General features: G+C 47.3%; 1 protein-coding gene across 2 annotated transcripts; it reads right to left on the bottom strand.

The window, feature by feature from the left end:
- Positions 1-212: 212 nt before the first annotated feature.
- Positions 213-24522, bottom strand: MPZL3 (myelin protein zero like 3). 2 transcript variants are annotated; one of them, XM_062197115.1, is made up of 6 exons: positions 24396-24522; positions 14410-14525; positions 9715-9925; positions 7477-7642; positions 4868-4931; positions 213-3114 (listed from the first exon to the last, which is right to left on the bottom strand). In XM_062197115.1, the coding sequence occupies exons 1-6, from the start codon at positions 24466-24468 to the stop codon at positions 3088-3090; spliced, it is 657 nt and encodes a 218-aa protein (XP_062053099.1). In that variant the 5' UTR covers positions 24469-24522; the 3' UTR covers positions 213-3087. The 2 variants fall into 2 exon arrangements, with proteins under 2 accessions (XP_062053099.1, XP_062053098.1); XM_062197114.1 differs by having other exon boundaries at positions 14410-14576.
- Positions 24523-25113: the final 591 nt, after the last annotated feature.

Below are 25113 nucleotides of genomic sequence, written 5' to 3' on the forward strand. Positions count from 1 at the left end.
TAATATCCAATTGGCAAAGTCCCTAAAAAATGTCATCATCGGTTCCTGTCGTGGGAGCTGGCTCCAGCAGACCACCAAATCGAAATCTATGTGGCTTCTTGCTGGGGTACAGCTCAGACACAACCGGTTGCTTCATGCTGAAAACCACAAACCCCCCTCTTTCACATGACAACCCTCCAACAGATGTACACCAAAAGGCAGGTGGAAGACATAGAGAAGTTTATTAATTATGCTGTGGTAAAGATACCAAGAGTTACAATGTCAGTGCACATGGCCCAACGGTGCATACCCTCTTACAAAAACAAAAACAAAAACAAAAACAAAAAAAGGTGATGAGATGCAGCAGTTAACAGTCCAACACTGGAGGCAAAGGAACAGAGCTGCCTCTTGGAGCAGCAAGGTTCTGCGCTGTGCAGTTAGAGTTGTCCCGTGGATCGCCTCACAGCTCCGGCTAGCAACACAGCTGTGGGCCACAACAGAACACTCACACTCGGGATTTCTCTTCCATGGCTGTTTTGTTTTGTTTTTTTAAACAAAGAGATGCCAGTCTTCCCTCTTGAAGCACTGGTGCCCATTTCAGGAGCTGCCGGGAACTAAAAGGTTCTCCAAGTAGCCCAAAGTACCAGGAGCATAGGAGACACAACGTACTTCCTAAGCTCACACTTTGTGATAGAATCAGAGTCTAATGCACAAAACTCATAAAGGAATGAAACCACCAGTCGAGGCTTCGCCCACCAGAGAAAGATGCTGAAACCCTTTGACCCTTTCTACACAGGCCGGTCTCCAAGTGCGGAGAAGAGTCCATGGAGGGGCAAAAATGAAGAGAACGGCACCTTGGGAGATGCAAACAGCAGGTGAGACACCGACTCCCTCTGCCTTTCACCCTGCAGGCAGGCAGGCGTGCTCAGCAACTTTGAAGACAAAAGCTGCAACCTCCCCTCCCCCACAGTGTGATCGTCTCCAGCCAGGATGGGACCACAAACCCGTGCAGTAGAATGTATCGCCAATTCACTCCTTCACCACAAAGCGCTCAACCGCTCGGCCACCTCAAAAGGAAGGGACCATTGCAAGTCACGATCCAGGCTACAAAGTACCACGTCCGAGTACTCACGGGGCACCCTTCGCCTGGAAGGACAAACATCCACACTGGACACATCCTCACAACGGACCTGCGAGGGGATTCTGAGAAGCCTCACCCCAAACCGGTTCCCCATTTCATGGGATGTGGCTTTGAATGGGTTCCGGAAACATCTCAGTGGGAGAGAAATGAGACTCACAAAAACTCCCCCTTACAATTAGATCTCTATCTTCAAACCCCAAGAGTGCCAAGAATTTACTTTTGTTGTTCAAATTATTGTCTTTTCTCTGTTGGGTGTCAAAAATGGTCTCATTCTATTGGCCACAGACAACCACATCCTTAATAAAGTGGCCTGAAGGACTGCAGCGCTTAACCACTGAAAATGTCAACTGCCATCCCATCCGCCTCTTCTGATTCCTTCCATGACTGCAGGTGAATCACAGGAGACCGTCAACTAACCAGATTCTCCGCTCCAGACTGACACAGGAGGCCAGGCCAATTCTACGAGCAGAGCTAATGACCCAAATTTTTAAAATGAGATCTTGGCCAAAAAGATACAAGTGGCTTTATAACATTCATAGTGCAAGATGCTACCATGTGGGAACCCCCTGAACCACAGAGGGAGGAACCATGGAGCAGGACTTCCTATTGAAAACACCACAGCTCAATAGGCTAATCCTCTGCCTGTGGTTCTGGCACCCTGGGTTCTAGACCCGGTGGGGGCGCTGGATTCTGTCCTGGTTGCTCCTCTTCCAGGCCAGCTCTCTGCTGTGGCCCAGGAGTGCAGTGGAGGATGGCCCAAGTCCTTGGGCCCTGCACCCACAGGGGAGACCAGGAGAAGCACCTGGCTCCTGGCTTCAGATCAGCGCAGTGTGCCAGCCGTAGCGTGCCGGCCACAGTAGCCATTGGGGGTGAACCAACGGAAAAAGGAAGACCTTTCTCTCTGTCTCTCTCTCTCTCACTGTCTAACTCTGTCAAAAAAAGAAAAAGAAAACACAAAGATGAAGGGGAGGGGGATAATTTTCGGTTCTCATGAGGGAGACACGAACCTCGCGATGTTACACATACGTGCTGATGGCCTGCAGGAAACCCCATGTAGGTTAACATTCGAAGTGCGCTGCTGTGGGGGGATGGAAGACAGCTTGCTCATCGCAGTGCACTCACAGCTGGTGCATTTTAGAAGTCAACAACATTTTAGAGAACAACACAAGTGAAAAGGTTCAAGTGCAGAGAAATGCTAAAATAGTCTGGACGTCCCCACTATATTCTTTTCAGAATTTTCCTTGCCTCTAATCTGAAAAATTGAGAAGGAAACCACAATTAGTCAGCTGTAAGAAAACAAACACTCCTTGGGCCAAGGAGACCCAAACCAAACCAAACCAGGACTCCTCTAGCTCACCACTCCTTGCCTTAATTGTAAACGGACGACACTTTATTTACTACTTTAAAACCCCAGTAAAGGCAATCCAACGACTCCTGATCCTCCCAGCTCCTAGGAGATTAGGGTTGTGCACTCCAAGTCGCTCACAGTCAACGCGACCACTAAACCAGGACTCTATGCTGTATACTAATTCACAGCTGGAAATGTCCCTGGTGCAAAAAGCAAAGGACGCCTGTCCCAGACAACATTTTGTTGTAGGAAACTACACGATCCACTTCGCTGCAATAATTATTTTGGCATCAGCAATGTGGCAAACACTTAGGATTCTCCTTCTAAACCAGAAGAGAACACGGAACCAAAAAGTATCTGCTCAGGAAAAGACTTTCTTCATCCGACTAGAGCAACTTGTCAAAAGGGAAGTCATGAGTCTCTTCTGACAGCTTCTGAGGTTTAGAAACACAACAACAACGCTTCTTCAATAAATAAATGGCTTCTAGTGTCTTCACGGAGGACCCCCAGATGCTCTGTCCCGGCCGTCCAGGCCAGCGCTGCCCTCTGAGAGGTTGTAGCTGCCGAGGAGTGGGGTCTTTTCTGCTGTTAGGAGGCTCTTATCTCACGCAGGCTTTCATCAGTATGTCTCCTCGTAGTCTGAGTCCTGGAGGGAAAGAACGGAGGGCGTGGTGTGCACGGGAAGCACCTCCAAAGGAACCAGAGCGTGCAGTAGGAGCGCGATGCCCCGGACCTGCCACGCCTACAGCCCTCTGAAGCATCACGGCGCCTCGGTATGATCTATGTCTAGTGGGCTCACTGCTGCTTGGAAGCCTTGATGGTTTCCTTGCCCTCGGTGAATATTTTTTAAGACCTCGGAATACAAGGAAGGGTTCCTGGCTACAGCAGAGCACGCAGGATTGTGTTTGGGAGGTGAGGCGAGGGGTCACACTGCTTCCAACTAGTTCACTGGGGCCGGCACTGTGGCGCAGTAGGTTAATGTCCTGGCCTGAAGTGCCAGCATCCCATATGGGCGCCAGTTCGAGACCCAGCTGCTCCACTTTTGATCCAGCTCTCTGATATGGCTGGGGAAAGCAGTGGAAGATGGCCCAAGTCCTTGGGCCCCTGCACCCACGTGGGAGACCCGGAAGACACATCTGGCTCCTGGCTTTATATCGGCACAGCTCCGGTCGTTGTGACCCATTGGGGAGTGAACCATCAGATGGAAGAACTCTCTCTCTGTCTCTCCTCTCTCTGTGTAACTCTGACTTTCAAATAAATAAATAAATCTTAAAAAAAAAAACGAGTTCACTTCTCTAAAAGCTGGTTTCCTCATCTATAAAATGAGGACAACAAAAACACCTACTACTATGAGAACCGAATGAGACAATATATGCAAATTGCTTTGCATGGGGCCTGGCACTTTGTAAGCAATCATTCAAGATTAGCAAACACTCATCATGGGGGTCAGTGTTGTGACACCACCTGCAATACCAAAACCCACATGGGCGCTGGTTCCTGCCCCACTTGCAATCCAGCTCTCTGCTACTGCACCTGGGAAAGGAGCAGAAGATGGCCCAAGTGCTTGGGCCCCTGCACCCACGTGGGAGACCCAGAAGAAGCTCCTGGCTCCTGGCTCCTGGCTCCAGCCTGGCCCAGTCTAGCCATTGCAGCCATTTGGGGAGCAAACCAGCAGATAGATGCTCTCTCTCTCTCTCTCCCACTCCCTCTCTGTAACTCTGTCTTTTAAAAAAATTGCAGTTAGCATTTGTACCCCAGCTTAACGGGAGGTGGCATCTCAGCTGGACCTTGCAGAATGAGAGAATGTTTTCCAGGTGAAGTCAGTTTTGTTCACTGCTGTTTCCTAAGTACCTAGTATACTGCACACAGGCTTCCTAGAAACAGCAAATACTCATTCCTAGAAACAGCAAATACTCAAGGGGCGGCCATAACAGCCTTTTTCCATTGAAATCCAAACCTCAGCCTTCCATGCGGTAATGTTCGTCGAGAAAAGACATCCAGTTACCTGAAAGTGCTATTGCTCTACCTCCCTGGCAAACACTGAGGCTCAGCAGAAAAATCACACCCGGGGCTCTGGGCCCAGCCAGTCGGAGTGTCCTCGGATGAATCCAGCGCGCAGGCCACCCCTCTTTCAGGACTTCCTGTCACCAGCACAGGCTGCTCGGGCCAGCCCTCTCCCCAACCTACAAATACCAGCCCACGCTCACGAGGCAGACAACAAAATCGTGCTCACAACTGGCGGGGCTCCCCTGTGACTGGAAGGCTTTGGGCAAAGACTCTGGTTCAGCCCTCGTGCAGTCTTACCTGCGTATCCCCTGCTGCCGCGGAGGGCCAAGGACCTCCCTGAGTCAGCGGGAAAGTGAGACAGACAGGCAGCGGAGGAACTGGCGGGGACTTACCAGGCACTCGGCACAGCGGACGCAAAGCCTTGTCATGCACGCGTCGTTCTCCTCCTGGTCGGTGCTGCAGAAGGGGACAGAGCAAACCCAGACAATCACCATGCTCAGCAGAGGACGTGCAAGAGCATAGGCATTGAAACCCACAGGCCTGGCTTCGATCCTGGTTCTGCCACTCACCACCAGGTGCCTGGGCAAATTATTAGGCTCTAGGAGCCCGTTTCTCATCTATAAAATACAGACTTCCTGCCTGCCCTTCAAGAATAGGAGGAAATAAAATTAAATATGGTGCCCAGCACATAGTATGTGCTCAATAAATAGAAATGAGTCATAAGTTTTCATTCAGAATGGTACCAAGCACCAACAATGTCTGGGTATTGTGCTAGGCTAGGGATTAAAAACATAAACAAAACATGGTCCCTTGAAGAGCTTACAATCTCGTGGAGGTGAGAGACCTGGTAAAACCTAACAGGCAGGGCAATTTTGTGGTGCAGAGCATTAAGCCACCACTCGGCACACCCATATCCCATAGGAGTGCCTGGTGCAAGTCCTGTCTACTCTGCTGCTCTCTGCTTCCAATCCAGCTTTCTACAATGTGCCTGGGAGCCAGAGGCTGATGGTCCAAGTAACAGGTTCCTGCCACCCAGGCGGAAGACCCAGATGGGGTTTCTGGCTCCTGGCTTGGGGCTGGCATATCTCCAGCTGCTGCAGGCATCTGGGGAATGAATTAGTGAATTATGTACTGAAGATCTCTCTCTCTCTCACTTGCTCTCTCTCTAGCTCACTCTCCACCTTCTCACCCCCTCTGCCTTTCAAATAAATCTTCAAGCATTAAACTTAAGTATGCTATTTTTTATAAAAGATTTATTTATTTATTTGAAAGAGTTACACAGAAAGAGAAAGAGAAGCAGAGAGAGAGAGAGGTCTTCCATCCGCTGGTTCACTCCTCAAATGGCTGCAATGGCTGGAGCTGCGCTGATCTAAAGCTAGGAGCCAGGAGCTTCCTCCAGGTCTCCCACGCAGGTGCAGGGACCCAAGGACTTGGGCCATCTTCCACTGCTTTCTCAGGCCATAGCAGAGAGCTGGATCAGAAGTGGAACTGCTGGGTCTCAAACCGGCACCCATATGGGATGCCTGCACTGCAGGCAGCAGCTTTACCAGCCACGCCACAGTGCTGGCCCCTTAAGTATGTTATAATACAATATATGATAAGCATTTTAATAGAGTTAATGTCAAACTGCTGTGGCAGCAAAGGGCAGGGTGTGGAAGAGTTGCACCCTGGAGGAGCTAGGGATACTCAAGAGACGGAAGGTTGAAGATTTGGAGCTTCCGCACAAGCAAGAGAGGAGAGGAAGGCAATCCAGGCCACAGAAAAACACAGAGGGTAAATGATTTGCTCGAGGACAGCTCACAGCGGCTGGAATGCGGGGTCAATGAAAAGAAATGGCAGGAAACAATGTGACGGGGTCAGATAACAAAGAGTTTTGTATACTAACCTTAGAAATATACATTTTAGGGGCCAGCGCTATGGTGCAGCGGGTTAAAGCCACTGCCTGCAGCGCCAGCATCCCGTATGGGCACCAGTTCAAGTCCCAGCTGTAACTCTTCCTATCCATCTATCTGCTATGGCCCGGGAAAGCAGTAGAAGACGGTCCAAGTGCTTGAGCCCTGGTCTCCCGCGTGGGAGACCTCGAGGAAGCTCCTGGCTCCTGGCTTCTGTCTGGCCCAGCTCCAGCCATTGCGGCCATTTGGGGAGTGAATGAGTGGGTGAAAGATTCTCTCTCTTTCTCTCTCTAATTCTGTCTTTCTAAATAAATAAATAAATATTTTTTAAAAATTAAAAAGAAATAGACGTTGCGATCAAGCATTCATTACCTCTTTGGGGCCATAGATTCCTTGTACAGGGCACCCTTGATCCATTAATTAAAAGCATGGTGGAGGGGGGGAGTACATGAACACACTCTCACACACACACACACACACACTGAAAACTGGGCCCTCTCAGGCTAAGACCATCGGGTTAAGAACCCTGACAAAGACAATGGAGAACCAATGGGGTTTTTAGGTAGAATTTTGTTACTCTTTTTTCTTTTTTTAGCAGGTTTGCCTTGTGGGCAAACACTGATCAGAGTGGCTTTGACAGCCACAGTCCACTCAGCTCATGCGGAGTGTCTGCTGACCAAGAACAGATCCCTGATTTAGACGCGTTTGTCCTCCACCGCTATTCTTAAAGCCTCTATCATCACGCATGCATTTTCAGCCAGGAGACATCAGTTCAGTGGCAAAAAAAAAGGGGGGGGGGAGGGGGGCAACTGATTGGGAATCTCCTCTGAATTTTGAAGAAATGAGATAGCCACATCCAAGTTTATATTCAGAACTACGGCCCCGTACACTCTGATTTCCCCAGAAGACCGGGCCGGCCTGTCAGCTCCTCCGTCTCTCTCCACGTTATATCCACAAGCTCCACCTGCAGCCTCCCTCCCAGAGCTCCACAGCACAGCCACTCTCTTCCAAAGGGAACTGCACCATCAGACCTAAACTCAGCGTGCAAGAGAAGCAGGGGCGTGGACGCACGGGTCCGGGCAGCACCTGCAGAGCAGGCCAGGACTTACTCGTCGGAAACCTCAATAGATGACTTCTTATAGCCAGCCTTGCTCCTCTTGGTCAGCCCCGCAGCCTGGCGCCCCATCCGCACCAGCAGCAGGACCACCACGACGGCGGAGGGGATGAAGACGAGAACAGAGAGAAGGGCCACCGAGGAGAGCAGGGTGCCAAAACCTAGGGGGGAGGAGGAGAGAGGGTGAGCGGCTTCTTCGACAGGAGTCACGTTCTGCTTCGGCGCTTGCCTTTCTTATGATTACAAAAGGAATCAATTCATGGTGGAAAAGGAAGAATATATACACAAGGACAATGGAGGCTAAAAATTCGGGGCGAGCCTTGTTGCTTAGTGGATTACACCACCACTTGCCATACCTGTACCCCATATTAGAGTACCGGTTCCAGTCCCAAGTACTCCACTTCCAATCCAGATGCCTGCTAATGCTCCTGGGAAAGCAGCAGAACATCTGGGTCTGTGTCACCTGCACAGGAGGACCTGGATGGGATTCCGGGCTCCTTGCTTTGGAAAGTGAACCTGTGGGTGGAGGAGGGGCTCCCTCCCCACCCCGCCCCTGTCACTCTGCCTTTCAAATAAATAAATAGATTTTTTTTTAAAAAAGTACCCATTATCCTACTACCTAGAAAGAACATATTGACATCTACCATGACATGTCCTTTCAAGGCCTGTTGGGTACAGACGTGCACACGGGGCAGTAACATATTTAACATGCTATTTTCAAGCTTCCGTCTTTACTCATTATGACAAATATTCTGCATGCCATTTTCACATTTGATGCCTAATGGCTGTATAGTATTCTACTACATTGAATCAGCTCTCTGGAGCTGGACATTAAGTCTCCGAATCTCCGAGTTATCTTGGGATGACCATCCTTATACATAAACCCTCATGTTTAGCTCTATTTCTTTTTTTAAAAAAAGAGGTGGATTTATTTACTTTCTTTTTATTAGAAAAGCAGAGAGAGCAAGATCTCCCAGCTTAGAGTTCACTCCCCAAATGCCAGGTCCCAAGTACTTCAGCCATCATCTGCTGCCTCCCAGGGTACACATCGGCAAGAATCAGGAATCAGGAGCGGAGCTGGGACTTGAACCCAGGCACTCTGATATGGGACGCAGGCATCTCAAGCGGCAGCTTACCTGCCACACCAAACACTCACCTCATTGCTCTGCTTCTTAAGATAAAGTTAAAAATTGGAATTACTGAATCAAAATACATACAATCTTAAGGACTCTAACTCATACTACTAAACTATCTTCCAGAACAACTCCTGCTGGTAGTATAAACGTGCCCACGACTTTGAAACTTCCAAGTTACTACGCTTTGTGAGAGAAGCAGGCAGAAGAAGAGGGGGTGGGGAGACGGCAGGGCAGGCCGGCCTCTGTAATGGACCATAACGTATCTCCAAGGCTTCGGTTCAAACCCAAGTAAGGACTAGACTGACCACTTGACAGGGAAGAATAGAGGGAAAAGGTCAGTCCTTAACCTCCTCTCCTCCTGTTTCACTCTCAAAGGGAACGGCTGCCCTTGGCAGCATAAATGCAGTCTCCTTCATTACTAGGCACCTTCTAAAGGCAGGGCGAGAACCTGGCTCAGCCGGGAGCCGACACGACAGGGAAAGTGAAAGGACAGCCATGCCACCTACGCGGGGGGTTGCCACACTTTCCACAAGCCTGTGGTCACCCCAAGTTAAAGTAAAAAAGGCGTAGTGGGGGAAAATATGCCATACTTGAAGAGAAAATCTACTTTTCAAAATAAAGATAAGGGGCCAGTGCTGTGGCGTAGTGGGCTAAGCCTCTGCCTGTAGTGCCGCCATCCCATATCCCGTATTTCAAGTCTCGGCTGCTCCACTTCAAATCCAGCTCTCAGCTGTGGCCTGGGAAAGCAGAGGAAAATGGCCCAAGTCCTTGGGCCCCTGCACCCACATGGGAGACCCGGAAGAAGCTCCTGGCTCCTGGCTTCAGATCGGCGCAGCTCTGGCCGTTGTGGCCATCTGGGGAGTGAACAAGCTGACGGGATACCTCTCCCTCTCTCTTTCTCCCTCTCTCTCCCTGTAACTCTGCTTCTCAAATAAATAAATAAATATTTTTAAAATAATAATAAAGATTAAAAATTCATCCTAACAGGCACACTGAGGATGGCAGGAAAATCACGTTAATGCAACGACAACCGCCTTAGGAGGACAGCTTCGCTCACGGAGCAGCTTCCGGGGGTGGGGGGGGGGGGATGCGCTTACCCCTTTCTGTGACCGTGAGCTCCGTCAGGGGGATGTTATGGTGCACGTCTGGGGGATTCTTCACAGCACAGCTGAATGTCCCGTTGTCCTTCAGGGTGGGGCTGCTTATGCTTATGGATGCATCCCCTTTGTACACATTCCCAACCCAGGAAATCCGATCCCGAAACGTGCCTGCTGTGGTTGGGTACTGGAAAGACTGATAATGAAAAATCTAAGAAAGCAAGACCAGGGGAGAAAGAGTTCATTTGGAAAATGCAATGGAAGTGTAAGCTGAGTATATCCCAAGGAAACTGTACTCATATAACAGTTTTTTTCAGTTGGGTCATTCTGGGGGGAGTGCTTTTAATATAACGGGTTAAGAAAAATGACGACTGATGAGAGGATCCTGGGGTCCTGACCCTTGGCTCTGCCAGCTGCCCCTGAGGTCCTAAAGCAGTCATTCTCAACCAGACTTCATTCTCTTGGAGCCATCTGAAAGTAGTTCTTTTTATTTATTTGTTTTTAATTGCAAAATCATTGCATATATTTACTTATGGGGTGCAATGTAATATTTTGATCTATGTATACATTGCAGGAAGACACAATCAGGCTAATTAACATATCCGCCACCTTGCCAACTTACAATTTTGTAGCGAGAACATTTTAAAACCCTCTTTTAGCAACTTAGAAATAAACAGTACATTATTATTAACTGTGGTCACCACACAGTGCCATACATCACGACTGCTTCCTTCTCACTGGGACTTTGCACCTTTGATCAATATCTCTCCTCTCCCCACCCCACCCATCCCCACCTCTGCTAGTCACCTCTCTACTCTCTATTTCTGTAAGACAGACTTTTTCAGATTCACATATAAGTGAGATCACACAGTATTTGTCTTTCTCCTGTTCCATCCATGTTGTCACAAATGACAGAACTCCGCTCCTTTAAAAGGCTGGATGGGATTGCATTGTCTGTACAAATATCCTCTTTACCCACTGTTCAGTTGATGGACACGTAGGTTGCTTCCATTTCTTGGCTGCTGTACATCGTGCTAAGGTGAGCCTGTGCGTACTGCTGCCTCCTTAACATACCAATTTCAATTCTTTCCATTACGAACCCAATATTTTGGGATGGCTGGATCACATTGTAATTCTATTTTTAGATGTGTTTTTTTTTTTTTTTGAGGAATCTCCATCCTATCTTCCAAAATGTCTGTACTAGCGTATATCCCAACTAACAGTGTATACCACTTTTTCCTCGTCCTCCTCATCACTCATCGTTCATCTGTTTGATAGTAGCCAATCTTCCAGTGTGAGGTAGTCTCACTGTACTTTTCTTCTGCATTTCCCTGATTAGTGATGTTCAGCATTTCTTTCATACAGCTGTTGGCCACTTGCATCCCTTCTTTGGAGAAATACCTATTCAAATCCTTTGCCCTTTTCCCACTGGGTTATTGGTTTACTTGCTACTAAGAACCTTTTGGCTGTCACAGGAGGGAGATGAGCTACTGCGATCTAGTGGGTAGAGGCCAGGGATGTTGTTGAATATGCTACAGTGCATAGGACAGTTGGTCACAACAAAGAACCACATCGCTCAAGATGTCAACAGTGCCAAAGTTGAGACACTCTGCTCTAAAGTGACATCTAATATTTGAACAGCACTTTATAGCCTGCAAATGACTTTCACACACTCACCTGGGCCTCATAACAACACTGAACCATGTGATACAAGCATAATCATTCCCAATGTATAGAAAGGGAAACAAGACCAAACATAAAATGAAGGGAGTTACTCAAAGGTACACAACTAGCACTCGACACAAGGGAGAATGTGTTTACTCTCAAAATGGCCAGGAGGGTGCACCATAATCTGGTCCCTCTCAAGTCACCTATGTTGGCAGTTAATACAAACCCCATTCAAATGCATAATAAGTACTTGATGAATGTATTTTGAATTAAAACTAGGCTGCTTTGGACTTGGTGATCAGACCTTCATCTCCAAAAGCATCAAGTGAGATAGGGAGGTAGGTTGGGCAGATACTACAGTACCACATGGCTTTTCTCTCTTATGCAAGATAGAAGCCTTGGGGGCGGCACTGTGGCATAGCAGGTAAAACTGCCTCCTGCACACCATACGGATGCTGGTTTGAGACCCAACTACTCCATTTCTGACCCAGCTCATTGCTAATGTGCCATGGAAAGCAGCAAAGGATGGCCCAAGTACTTGAGTTCCTGTGCCCACGTGGGAGACCCAGAAGACGCTCCTGGCTCCTCCTGGCTTCAGATGGGTTCAGCTCCAGCCTTTGTAATCATTGGGGAAGTGAACCACTGGATGGAAGATCTCACTCTCTTTGTCTGACTCTGTCTTTCAAACAAATAAATATTTAAAAAAAGAAAAGACAAGATAAGAAAAAGAAAGAAAGAAAAAAGAGCAAGTCAGGCCCCTCCCTTCCAAAAAAAAGAAGATACAAGCCTTTCCTCTTTCTTTGTTTACTTGGCACTTCCCACTTAGGAACGCAGGTGTTTGCAACCACTGAATTGCCCAATTTTGAAGCGCAACTTCCTAAAGAATTGGCTGAATCACTTATTGCTTCCTTTGTTCACGAATTCATTGAGCAAATCTTTTTTTTCTTAAGATTTATTTTTATTTATTTGAAAGACAGGACAGAGTTACAGGGAGAGGTAGAGACAGAGAGAGAGGTCTTCTATCTGCTGGTTCACACCCCAGATGGCTACAAAGGCCTGAGCTGCGCCAATCCAAAGCCAGGAGCCAGGAGCTTCTTCCCGGTCTCCTACGCAGGTGCAGGGGCCCAAGGACTTGGGCCATCTTCCACTGCTTTCCCAGGCCATAGGAGAGAGCTGGATCAGAAGAGGAGCAGCCAGGACTAGAACCGGCACCCATATGGGATGCCAGCGCCTCAAGCCAGGGCTTTAACTCGCTAAGCCACAACACTGGCCCCTGAACAAATCTTTAGCACACAGCTCTCATGTGCTAGGCACCATGTTAAGCAAAAGGAGACGGTGGGAAGCATCTAGGCATAGCCCCTGCTGTCATATAACTTACACTCTAGTGGGAAAGAGCCAGGTGAAGGACACCTCCCCTTTGACCACAGGCATCAGTCAGTATCAAGGAGTTTGAAATTCACTGTCAAAAGCATCATCAAAGTCAATCTAACCCATGAGTTCCTTGCTAACTGATTAACCTAAGGGAATCCTGACCCTGTAACCATGGACTTTAATGGTGCATTTGCTGGTTTTCTGACCAGCCTCGCAGAGAGCAGCACTGTGCAAACCATGTACATGTCAGGTTTCTAACACAAGCAGCTCCCCACCACCGGTTTTGATCTATTCTGGCCAAGAAGGCAGAGCCAAATAAGGCCAGCCAAAGTTTCCTGATCACTCAGAACAAAGTGAACTATTTAAGTCTAAAGAACAAAGGGCCACGAATACAGCTTGGCTTCCTCCACTACAGTCACCTACCCAGCTCCAAGCTATGTGGCCTGAAATACTAGCTCCTAAAACAGAATTCAAAGATTACATATGAAAATCAAACATGGCCGGCGCCGTGGCTCACTAGGCTAATCCTCAACCTGCGGCGCTGGCACACTGGGTTCTAGTCCCGGTTGGGGCGCCAGATCCTGTCCTGGTTACTCCTCTTCCAGTCCAGCTCTCTGCTGTGGCCTGGGAGTGCCGTGGAGGATGGCCCAAGTGCTTGGGCCCTGTGCACCTGCATGGGAGAACAGGAGGAAGCACCTGGTTCCTGGCTTCGGATTCGGATTGGCGCAGTGCCTCAGCCGCAACACACCGGCTGTGGCGGCCACTTGAGGGGTGAACCAACAGAAAAAGGAAGACCTTTCTCTCTGTCTCTCTCTCTCTCACTAACTCTACCCGTCAAAAAAAAAAGAAAAGAAAAGAAAAAGAAAATCAAACAGAACATTTTTTAATGATGGAGACAGTACAAATAAGTTAAGGACATTTTCAAAAATATACTCTTATATACAGCCATGATATTTATATTCCTGAATACCACCTATCCTGAGCTAAGGATCCTATTAGAAGGGTTTTTTTTTTTTTTTAAATAGCATTGCAACCTTCAATTAGACATGCACAATGGGATTTGAACCATAAATATGTTTTATATGTGTGAGTAAAGTATATTGCTCCTAACACTACAAGGCCATCTGTCAGACCATCTGTCACTAACACGCAGTGCCACCGGGTCCTTCAAAGGCGCCTGCATAAATCAGTGCAGATGTTTGCACATCAGGAGGAAGTGCCAAGATAAACCTGCAGATATGCACAGACACGCCCGCTGGGTCAACTCCCACGAGGCAGGAAACAGCAGCTTTCAGAGGAAGGCTGCCTGGGCTTGAGACCTGCAGAATCGCTTCTCTCCAACAGTCCCGGAGGTACCCTTTCTAACGTATCACATCTGAAAATGAGGCCATACCACCAGACAGGAAGAAACAACAAAGAGGAAACAAAAATCAAACCACATTCCCCCTGAGCTGCTGACAATTTTTTCCCCATGGCTTATTTGCAAGACTCTTCCGTGGAAGAATAAAAAGCCCTCCGTGACCAAACAAATGTCATCCAGGATAGAGGCTCATCTGCTACTCTAAGGAGAGAAACCCTCATGTAGGCCTGCGACTTGCAATAAAAGGATTTGGAAAGCATCACACACAGGAAGCTCCTGGGCAGACGCACACTTACTGATTCTGTGCGGCTGCTGCCGGGAGGGCGGTACGTCCAGTCGATGGTCAGTTTGTCGGTGACATCTGAAGTTGACTTGAAGGCGCATCTCAACTTGACCTTTTCTCCAACATAACCTCGGACATGAGCATCTGCGTTAATCTCCAAGGAAAGGACGATATAAACACCTAATCAAAGCAAGCCCAAATGCTTAAAATGCATTCATTCGGGTGGAATACACAGAGGGGCGTCGGCAATAAAGATACGCTATGGATCATTTTTAGAGCTCTTGTCAAAGAGCCAGAGCCGTAAAATATCTTCTCCGGCAAGCCCACAAGGGACAAGGCCCTGACATCTGCACTAATCAAAGACAGCATTTTAATCATTTTGTGATCTTAAGTCATAGATGAGATGCTTAGGTGAAAAGTTTAAACCTGATCACATCAGCGTTTTTCCAAATCCAGGCTTGTGGTTAAGTGAAGTACAAAGAGGTGGGGCTGTCCCTAAAACACGACATCTCCCGCTCCTTTCCACAACCCCCAGACACACACACACACACACACACACCAGGAACATGGCAGCTTTTGTGGTCTAAGGGACTCACCCCAGGTATAGTATGCTTACAACATATACTACCACTGCCTCAATCATCAGCAAAATGAGATCTAAGAACAGAAGATTTCTTTTTTCAAAGAATGTTTTAAAACTGCATCAGGGGGCCAGCGCTGTGGCATGGTGGGTAAACCACCGCCTGCAGTGCCGGCATCCCATATGGGTACTGGTTCGAGACCTCGCTGCTCCACTTCCATTTCAGCTCTCTGCTATGGCCTGGGAAAGCAGTAGAAGATGGCCCAAGTCCCTTGGCCCCTGCAACATGGAAGATCCAGAAGAAGCTCCTGGCTCCTGGCTTCGGATCAGCACAGCTCAGGCCACTGCAGCCAACTGGGGAGTGAACCAGCGGATGGAAGAACTCTCTCTTTCTCTCTCTCTCTCTTAACCTTTCCTCTCTCTGTGTAATTCTGATTTTTAAATAAATGAATAAATATTAAAAAAACAAAAACTGCACCAGAGTTTTACCCAGCTCCTCCACCCCTTTCTTGAAGTTGGCTAATGAATCACACACCCATTTTAAAAAAGTAAATCATGGGGCGTTCGGCACAGCGGTTGACACTTGAGATGCAGGCATCCTTATCTGTCCCAGTTTGGGCCCCAGCTGCTCTACTTCCAATCCAGCTTCTGGCCAATGCACCCTGGGAAGCTGCGGATGATGGTTCAAGCACTTGGGCCCCTGCCACCCATGTGGAAGACCCAGATGGAGTTCCAGGCACTTGACTTTGGCATGGCCCAGCCCTGCCTGTTACAGGCATTTGGGGAGTGAACCAGCAGAATGAAGATCTCTCTCTCTCTCTCTCTTTCTCTTTCTCTTTCTCTTTCTCTCCTCATTTTCTCTGTCTCTCTGCTTTCAAATAAATAAATTTTAAATATGCTTTTTCAAAGTAAATCATAGGAAGGAAAACAGAACAATGAAGGGATTCTGCAATGCCAAGTCTTTTTTTTTTTTTTTTTTTTTTAATTTGAAAAGCAGCAACAGAGCTCCCATCTGCTGATTCACTTCCCTAATGTCCACAGCTGGGGCTGGGCCAAGCAGAAAGAATCCAGGAGTCAGAAACTCTATTCAGGTCTCCTATGGGTGGCAAGGACCTAACTACTTGAGCTTTTACCACTGCCTCCCAGGCTGCCCATTAGCAGAAAGCCAGGGACCACAGCAGAGCCAGGACTCAAACCTACACACTTGGATATGAGATGCAGGGCACATCCCAAGTGGGGTTGTAACTGCCAGGCCAAATACCTTCCCTGGGGATCATTCTTAAATCTGCAGACTTTCTCTGTCCAAAACCACTCATATATCCAACTCTGATACTTCATCTCCTCCCACAGAGTTGGCACTTTTTTCTCACCAGTACTCTCTGCTCTCAGAAAGCAGTAAAGCCGGTGCCGTGGCTCAATAGGCTAATCCTCCGCCTTGGGGCGCCAGCACACCGGGTTCTAGTCCCAGTCGGGGCTCCAGATTCTGTCCTGGTTGCCCCTCTTCCAGTCCAGCTCTCTGCTGTGGCCAGGGAGTGCAGTGGAGGATGGCCCAAGTGCTTGGGCCCTGCACCCGCATGGGAGACCAGGAGAAGCACCTGGCTCCTGCCATCGGATCAGTGCGGTGCGCCGGCCGCAGCGCACCGGCTGCGGCAGCCATTGGAGGGTGAACCAACGGCAAAGGAAGACCTTTCTCTCTGTCTCTCTCTGACTGTCCACTCTGCCTGTCAAAAATAAAAAAAAAATTTTTTTTAATTAAAAAAAAAAAAAGTAAAAGAAAGCAGTAAGTACAAATCCACCCTTCACTAGGGAGCCATGTTTTAGGAAATTAATTCACCAGCATTTTGTTTCCCTGGCTTCCTTATCCACCACAATAGACCATGATTCTTCTGGTGGCCAAAGGCAAACAGAGCAGCAGCACTTCAGGAAAGAGCAAGTCCAGTCTTGAAAACCAGTAGCTCCTCTGGTTCCAGGCAAGGTGGTGCAGTGACAGAGCACACAGATTCCTAAACCCCAGCCCTAACACCTGCTGGCTCTGTAGCCTTAGCAAACATCTTTATGTCTTCATTGCCCCTGGGAGTGACAATGCAGGCTGAGCAACTCTAACCTGAAAATCTTTGCAACTGATATGACACCACCAGTGGAAAACGATTCACTGACCTCATGTGACAAGTTACAGTCAAAATGCAGCCACACTTGTACCTCATGCTGGCGTGCCTGTACCTCATATTGGAGTGCCTGCTCCACATCGGCGTGCCTGTTCCAGATGCCAAGCTGTGGATACAGCTTCCTGCTAATGCACCTGGGAGGCAGCAGGTGATTGGTCCAAGTACCTGGACCCCTGCCACCCAGGTGGGACACTCAGATGGAGTTCCTGGCTCCTGGCTTGGGCGTGGCCCAGCCCCAGCTGCTGCAGGCGGGAGAGTAAACCACAGATGGAAGATCTGTGTGTGTGTGTGCATCACTCTGCCTTTTAAGTATACAAATTATGTATGTATATGTAAATTTTTCAAAATGAAAACAAATCCCAAACCTGAAGCCTTTCTGGACACTCGATGTCTAACAGAGTTTCCCTGAGCAGGTCCCTGTGAGACTGCGTGGGTTAGGACACATACACAATCAACTCTGAGAAGCCACTCAGCCCGGAGTCAGCACGCGGTGTGTATTAGCTGGTGTCACCAGGCCAGTGTCACCGCTCCAGCCCTGCCTACACTCTCCACCTTCCCGTCACAGACAGCTATGAGTCATGGATTCCGTGGCCTTCTGCCTGCTTTGAACCATTTTTCTTGCTCCTTTCTAGACCGTCCAGTCTGCTCACATTCCTCTTAAAAGGAGGAGACCAAGACAGGGCTCATTAACAAGCACTGGACTAGGAATCTGACCCAGCCCAAAGAGTGAGGTCTCCTGGTGTGTCCACAGGATCCTTTCTGCGCTTGCCATGCTCAACCTGCCACTCCTCCCACGCCTCTGCAATGCCGCTCCTCTGCCTGGAAAGCCCCATCCATCAGTCCTCACTCTGCTGATCCACAAAGGTTAAAATAAAAAGTCATCACCCAAGACCTGGCCCTAAAAACTGCAAGGTCAAACAGAGGGGTAGTCTATAATCTTCCCACATCCCATTCTTCTATCTTATAACATTGGTACAGTATGGAGATTCAAACTATGAGCTGAGACTTAGCCAGACCTAGACTTGAGTCCTAGCTCAGCTACTTCCTAGCTGTGAGATCTTGGGTCAAAGTTACCTGTCCTGCTCAAGCTTCAATTTCCTCACTTGGTAAATGGGAATACTAATAAAGACCTACTTCCCTGGATCGCCATGAAGATCCAATACAATAAAAAAGATAATATGTGAAATGCTTAGCACATCACCTGGAATAAAACTTTCCAGAAATGTTACTATTATTATCAAAATGAGTACCATACATATTCAAAAACCTTCCATAATTCCTTACTGGACTATGGAATAAAATTCCAACATAATGATCTAGCTGCAAACTTCTGTCACCCTATCACCTGCCCATCCCATCCCCTTCACCGTATCCACAATGTCCTGGCATTTCGCAAGTACCCTGTGTCCCTTCATGCCCTGTGCATGACTATGTCGGGGGAAGGTTCTCCCCATCTCTACCAATCCTGCCTGTGTTGTCACCCACCACACCACATCCCAACACCTTCAAAACCCAGCTCAAATTCTCAGCCTCCTGGGTTATATTCCCGATGCAGACATTGCTCTGTCTTCAATGTCCTCGTAACGCAGAGTAGAGCTGTTCAAGTACATGTGCCATTGAATGCACCTCATTTATAAGACTGTTTCCTCCATTCAGGGGAAGGCAGCAAGGGAAGACAGAGAAAGAGAGACGGGTCACCAAAAACTCTAGTATAGGAACACAGCGTGTTCATTAGTCAGCCACTCTCTTCTAATACTATCTTTTTTTTTTTTTTTAATAGTTTTTTCAACACCCTTTCCTGTGTTCCTCTCTACAGCAGCCATTCAGGGAGAGCTTCACTCCTAGACTGGACTGGTGTCCTCTGAAGAAGAAAAACCCCACAACTACACAGACAGCCACCATTAAGAAATCGATGTTAGGGAACAGGAGGTGTCAAGGATGACTCCCAAGTTTCTTGCCATTCACTAAGACAAGACTGGGAATGTACCAGGCCTGGCAGGGGAACATGAGTTTGATTCTAGATGAAGTTAAAGTGTCTTTGGGATACCAAAGGGATAATGGCAGGAAGCAAACGGTTTAGGGCAGAGGTCAGCAAACCATGACCCAGGGGCCACATGGTAGGAGAAGAGTAAACTAAGACAAGTTCCCCCTACTCTCAGCTCTGCAGGTGACCCAGGGTAACCTAAAACAATCACTGCAGCCAGTGTTCTCCTGATAGAGATAAGAGAAAAAAAAAAAAAAAACCTACACACACACCCACCACTCCTCAAAACAGCCCAGACACGTAGGGTTCTACCATCTCTGTGGTGCAAATACTCCAACCATGGCTAATTTCAAGCTACAAAAGGAAAGTACCTGCACGCTGAATTAGGAAGCAATGCATGGAACTCACTCTTGCACACACACCATCCTCCTGGTAGGTTTGGGGTCAACACATGACCTGGTTTCAGAAAGCATGCTTGGCAACGTATGTAATGACTCCATGCCTTATTTATGTTCTTCTCTGTGTCTGGAATGTTCCTCACCCCCTTCCTCTTAGTCCTCTTTCAAGATTAACTTTGGTGATGCCTTCAGGAAGTCTTCCCTTTGTCATCACAGCAGGTCAGGGACACCTCCCCCTGCACGTTTCTGGTTTCTAATGTACTTCTCCCTTTCTTAAAGACTGATTCATTTATTTATTTGAAAGACAGAGTTAGAGAGAGAGAGAGAGAGAGAGAGGCAGAGACACAGGTAGAGAGAGATCTTCCATCTGCTGGTTCACTCCCCAGATGGCCACAATGGCCAGAGCTGGGCTGGTCCAAAGCCAGCAGCCAAGAGTCAGGAGCTTCTTGCAAGTCTCCCATGTCAGTGCAGGGGTCCAACCACTTGAGCCATCTTCTGCCACTTTCCCAGGCACTTCCATGGCTGTTGCAGTCATCTGGGGAGTGAACCAGCTGTTGGATGATCTCTTTGTCTCTCTCCCTCCCCTCTGCTCTTTCACTCCCTCCCTCCTGGTGTCACTATGCCTTTCAAGTAAAACAAATCTAAGAAAAATGTATAGTTACAGAGGTAGGAATTTAGCCTAGAGGTTTAGACACCACTTAAGATGTCCACATCACGAATAGGAGTACCTGTGTTCCATACCCAACTCTGGCTCCTACTCCAGCTTCCTGCTAATGCAGACCCTGAATGGCAGAGGTGAGGGCTCAAGTAATTGGGTTCCTGCCACCTGTGTGGGAGACCTAGATTGACTTCCCAGTCCTGGTTCCAGCTGTCACAGGCATTTGGAGAGTGAACCACCAGAAAGGAGCTCTCCCTCTCTCTCTTTCTTTCTTGATTTTTTTAAAAAGATTTATTTTATTTATTTGAAAGAGTTACAGAGAGAGGTAGAGCCAGAAAGAAAGAGAGAGAGAGAGAAGTCTTCCATTCCACTGGTCCACTCCCCAAATGATCATAATGGCCAGAGATGAGCTGATCTGAAGCCAGGAGCCAGGAGCCAGGAGCTTCTTCTGGGTCTCCCACGTGAGTGCAGGGACCTAAGGACTTGGGCCATCTTCTACTGCTTTCCCAGGCCATAGCAGAGAGCTGAATCAGAAGTGGAGCAGTCAGGACTCGAACCAGCGCCCACATGGGATGCCAGTGCTGCAGGCTGGGCCTTTAACCTGCTGTACCACAGCACTGGTCCCCTTCCCTCTCTTTCCTTTTCTCTGTCTCTCTTTCTCTGTCACAATCTCTATTTCTATCTCTCTACCTCTCGAATAAATTTTTTTAATTTATTTATTTGAAAGGCAAAGTTACAGAGAGAGGGAGAGACACAGAAAGAGAGAGGTCTTCCATCCACTGGTTTACTCCCCAGGTGGCCACAGGAGCTTCTTCTGGGTCTCCCATGCGAGTGCAGGGGCCAAGCACTTGGGCCATCTTCCACTGCTTTCCCAGGTACAGTAGCAGACAGCTGGGTCAGAAGTGGAGCAACCGAGACTTGAACCAGCATCCAATGCTGGCACTGCAGGCAGAAGCTTAACCTTATAAGCCACAGCATTGGCCCTGAAAATAATTTTCTAAGAAGCTTTTTAATTTAAAAAAAAAATGCATAGTTACAGACAAGTACGATCCATGGGTGAACCCAACTAGTTTATACTGTCAGACATCTGGAGGTTGGCTCCTTTTGAAGGAGCAGGGATGATGCTGGAGAGAAGCACAGCGAAGGCTTCTGGGAGCCAAGAACATTCTATATCCTGAGTTGAGTGCTGGTTATTCAGCTATGTCCAGTTTCTGAATTTCACTGGGCTATATACTTGTTATATGTGTATTTTCCCATATACAGACTATATTGAAATTAAAAGTCTCTTAAGATCAATGGATATAGCTGGTTTGTCTCTTCTACTCATAAAAATAGAATGGGGGAAAAATTACCAAAATAATGTTAAATTCATTCAGAAACTTCCATCCTAGCCTAAGGTCCTTACAGATATCTTTCCACCTGAGGGGGAAAAAAAAAAAAAAAACCTGCTGAGCAAAAATAGCCGACTATTGAAATATTCATAATTAACAATTTTTTAATCTAAAACAACAGTTTAACCTAAGAAACTGTTAACACGTGGAAGAAATTAAATGTGTCAAAACAAAGATTCAAATTTTGTATACTCCATTTTCCAAAATATAAATCTGCCCGGGGGCAGGAGTTGTGGTACAGGTTAAGCTGCCATGTGGGATGCCTGCACCCCACACTGGAGTCCTGGCTTCTTTGCTTCTGATCCAGCTTCCTGCTAATGTGCCTAAGAGGGCAGCAGATGATGGTCCAAGTACAGTTCCTGCCACCCCTGCAGGAGACCTACCAGGAGCTCCTGGCTCCTGGCTGTAGCCTGGCCCAGTCTTAGCTGCTGCAGGCATTTGAAGAGTTAATCAGTGAATGAAAATCTCTCTCATTTTTCTCTCTCCCCCTCTCTCTCTTTCAAATAAATCCTTTAAAAAAGAAAGATCTCATTTAAAAAAAAAAACTGCCAATCTTTGACTCATGTAATTATATACTTAAATGAAAAATGAAAAAGTGCACGAATCCAAGACTCCTAGTCTAGTCTATCATTTCTACACAATTAGGCATCTGATACAGCAGGTCCAGACTTATAACTTACAGAGAATTCGGACAAGCTAATAATTTAAGAAGAGGAAGGGCACATAAATACTAGTATGAAACCAAAGTCGATTACCTAACAAATTCAGAAGTAATACCAGGGGCAAGCATTTAGCATGGTGGCTAAGATGCTGCTTGGGATGCTCCGATCCCATATCACAGCACGTGCTTCCAGCCCCTGCCACTCTGTTTCCCAACTAGCTTCCCGCTAATATGCACCCTGGGAGGGTGCTGATGACGGCTCAGTACTTGGGTCTCTGCCACCCACACAGGAGACCCAGATTGGGTTCCGGGCTCTGATTTTGGAGCCCTGGCTGTTGTGGACATTTGGGGAATGGAAAATCTTTCTCTCTCTGCCTTTCAAATAATACTTTTTACAAAGACCAAAAAAAAAAAAAGGATGAACCTTGAGAGAACATTAAGTAAAAGCAGTCAGGCAAAAAGAAGTACATGTTCTATGATTCCATTTATATAAAATGTACAGAACAGCCACATCCAGAGAGATGGGAAGAGGATGCCAGTTGGCAATTACTGGGGGAAGGTAGGAATGGGTGCAGGATTTCTCTTAGATACAATGAAAGGAAAGTTTTAGAATTGATTGTGGTAATGACTTCATAGCTCTGTGAATACTAATGTCCAGTGAAACGTACACAGTGGTTTACAATGGGTAACTTGTATAGCATGTGAGTTATATTTCAATAAAGCTATTCTTTCTTAAATGGTGAAAGATAAATCTATTCAACAAGCACACAGAGATCATAAAATCAACTTTTAATGTTTGATGGAATAACTTGCTCTGGCAGATTTGACACGTGGTCGTCAATGAGAAATGAAGAAAACACCATTTCTAGATTTTTTTTTTCCCTATAGGGTAAGATTTTAACATTTCCCAAGTATGTGTGAGAGAGAACTCTTATTTGGAGTGACACATAAGCCAGCCTAAATACTATATTGCAAAAAGAACCTAGCAGAAAAACTGGACGCTTACGACACAAGTAGCTGGTAGGTATCAAGGAGGGTGCTGGCAGCAAGAATATTAGTCACCAAATAAATAAAAACTTCCCAGTCTTACCTGCGAAGATTTAGGACATCTGAAGTCTACATTTATGTAATATTTAAGTCCCTTTCAGAAATCCCCACTAACCACAGGGAAACTGTATGAAGTTCACAACCCCCTTTAATGCTAGCTATTTTAATACTTGACTTCTCAAGAAGATACATACTCATGCAAGACCCAGGAAAAATTACATCCTAAAATGAAGGTAATTAGGTTGGACTGAAATGGATACAATTGGAAAACTGCATTAAGGCAAAATTTATTCAAATTTTAAGATTAGGACACCACGGAAACACTATACTTCTGATACTAGTTTAAAATTTAAAAATTTAACACAAAGGAGACTGAGCTGCTGGAACCCATTCCTTATGAATTCATAGCATAATAAGTTAATGTAAAATAAATAAATGAAAGACCTCTGGACTGCAAAGATGTTTCCTAAAAAAAAAATAAAAATAAAATAAATAAATAAATAAAATTTAACACAGTTGACAGGTCCTTTATTAAAATGCTAAATTGGTTGTTTTCCTTAACAATATGTTTCTTTATTACAATGAAATCACATCACAATCCTTCAATAAACATTTTATTTCATAGCCCCGATTATCCCCCCAAAAAATAAAATCACCAACGTTCATGTTTCCTCTCCTACACATTACTGGGTCAAACCACTGGCTACAGGAGTTGCCTTTTTCTGACCAAGACAGCGCACAAGACCACAGCAGTCAGCCACCGACTTCATGACAAGATAACCCGAGCGCCCCAAAGCCAGAGCTCCGCGTCACGGCCACACGACGCCGAACCCCGCAAGGTGGTCGGGCTCCCGCAGCCTCCGGAGAGGGCTCCGGCGCAGCCCGCCGCAGGGCGGTGGAACCAGGCAGAGACCATCCTGACCATCCTCCCCTCCTCCCCCTCCTCCCCCTCCTCCCCCTCCTCCCCCTCCTCTCCCTCCTCCCCTCCTCCCCTCCTCCCCTCCTCCCCCTCCTTCCTCTCTGCGGGGGTTTCCTGAGAACCCCCCACCCGGAACCGGAAAAGCGACCCTAACCCCCCCGGCCGGAAGTGGAGCGCGGCAGGCCCAGGCACTCACCCTGGAAGAACAGAACGCACAGCAGTGGGGAGAGCGCGCAGCCGCGGCCTCCGGGCGCTCCGCTCTGCTGCATCCCGACAGCGCTCCAGCGGCTTGCACACCTTGTTTACGGCTCCCGGGAACGAGCCAGGTGACACCGGAAGTGACGTCAGGGCGGGAGGCAGCCGGCAAGAGAAGATGGCGTCAAGAGTTGCCGTAGGAACTTAGCTTCTTTGTAGAAGCACACCTGGTTTCGCCGACTGGCGGGTCTTCACCTCTCTAGTGAGAGCTAAGTCCTCTCTGAGTAAAAACGAAGCGGCTTAAGACTGGGAAAACTACAATTTAATATTTATGGAATCCCGCAGAACTAAATCTTGATTTTTGTGTTCCAGTTGTGATTTTTTTGCCTCTAGAGATTAAGTGAAACTCATACTAGATTCCCTTCAATTTAAGTTCAGACAAACCCAGGAGATCATACCAGATCAGCCAAAAGCAAACATGTCACCAACGTGTGCCTCCAGTCTCGCTGGTCCCTGTCCTTTTTTTGTCTCTATTACAGCATCTAGAACTGGATGTTTATTAAATTTCCATTCAGTGACAATTGTGATCGAATCATTATGGCATATGTTAGAGAAAACTGGGAACTGGGACTAGTGCAGCTCTTGGTTGGAAAAGCCACCAAGTTACACAGGGGTTGGGGTGACATGAGGTGGAGGTGGCACAGCCCTCTGGCTCAGCC

Source organism: Lepus europaeus, chromosome 7, assembly GCF_033115175.1.
Source record: "Lepus europaeus isolate LE1 chromosome 7, mLepTim1.pri, whole genome shotgun sequence".
NCBI classification, from domain to species: Eukaryota; Metazoa; Chordata; class Mammalia; order Lagomorpha; family Leporidae; genus Lepus; species Lepus europaeus.

Bases quoted from the DNA above. Each gene is read 5' to 3' on its own strand.
- MPZL3 (XM_062197114.1), bottom strand. From the start codon at position 24,468: ATGCAGCAGAGCGGAGCGCCCGGAGGCCGCGGCTGCGCGCTCTCCCCA. The intron at 7,643-9,714 runs GTAAGCGCATCC...CCTCCCCCCTAG, and splicing joins GCTCACGGTCACAGAAAGGG to GTTTTGGCACCCTGCTCTCC. The intron at 4,932-7,476 runs GTAAGTCCTGGC...CCCCTTCTGCAG, and splicing joins TCTATTGAGGTTTCCGACGA to CACCGACCAGGAGGAGAACG.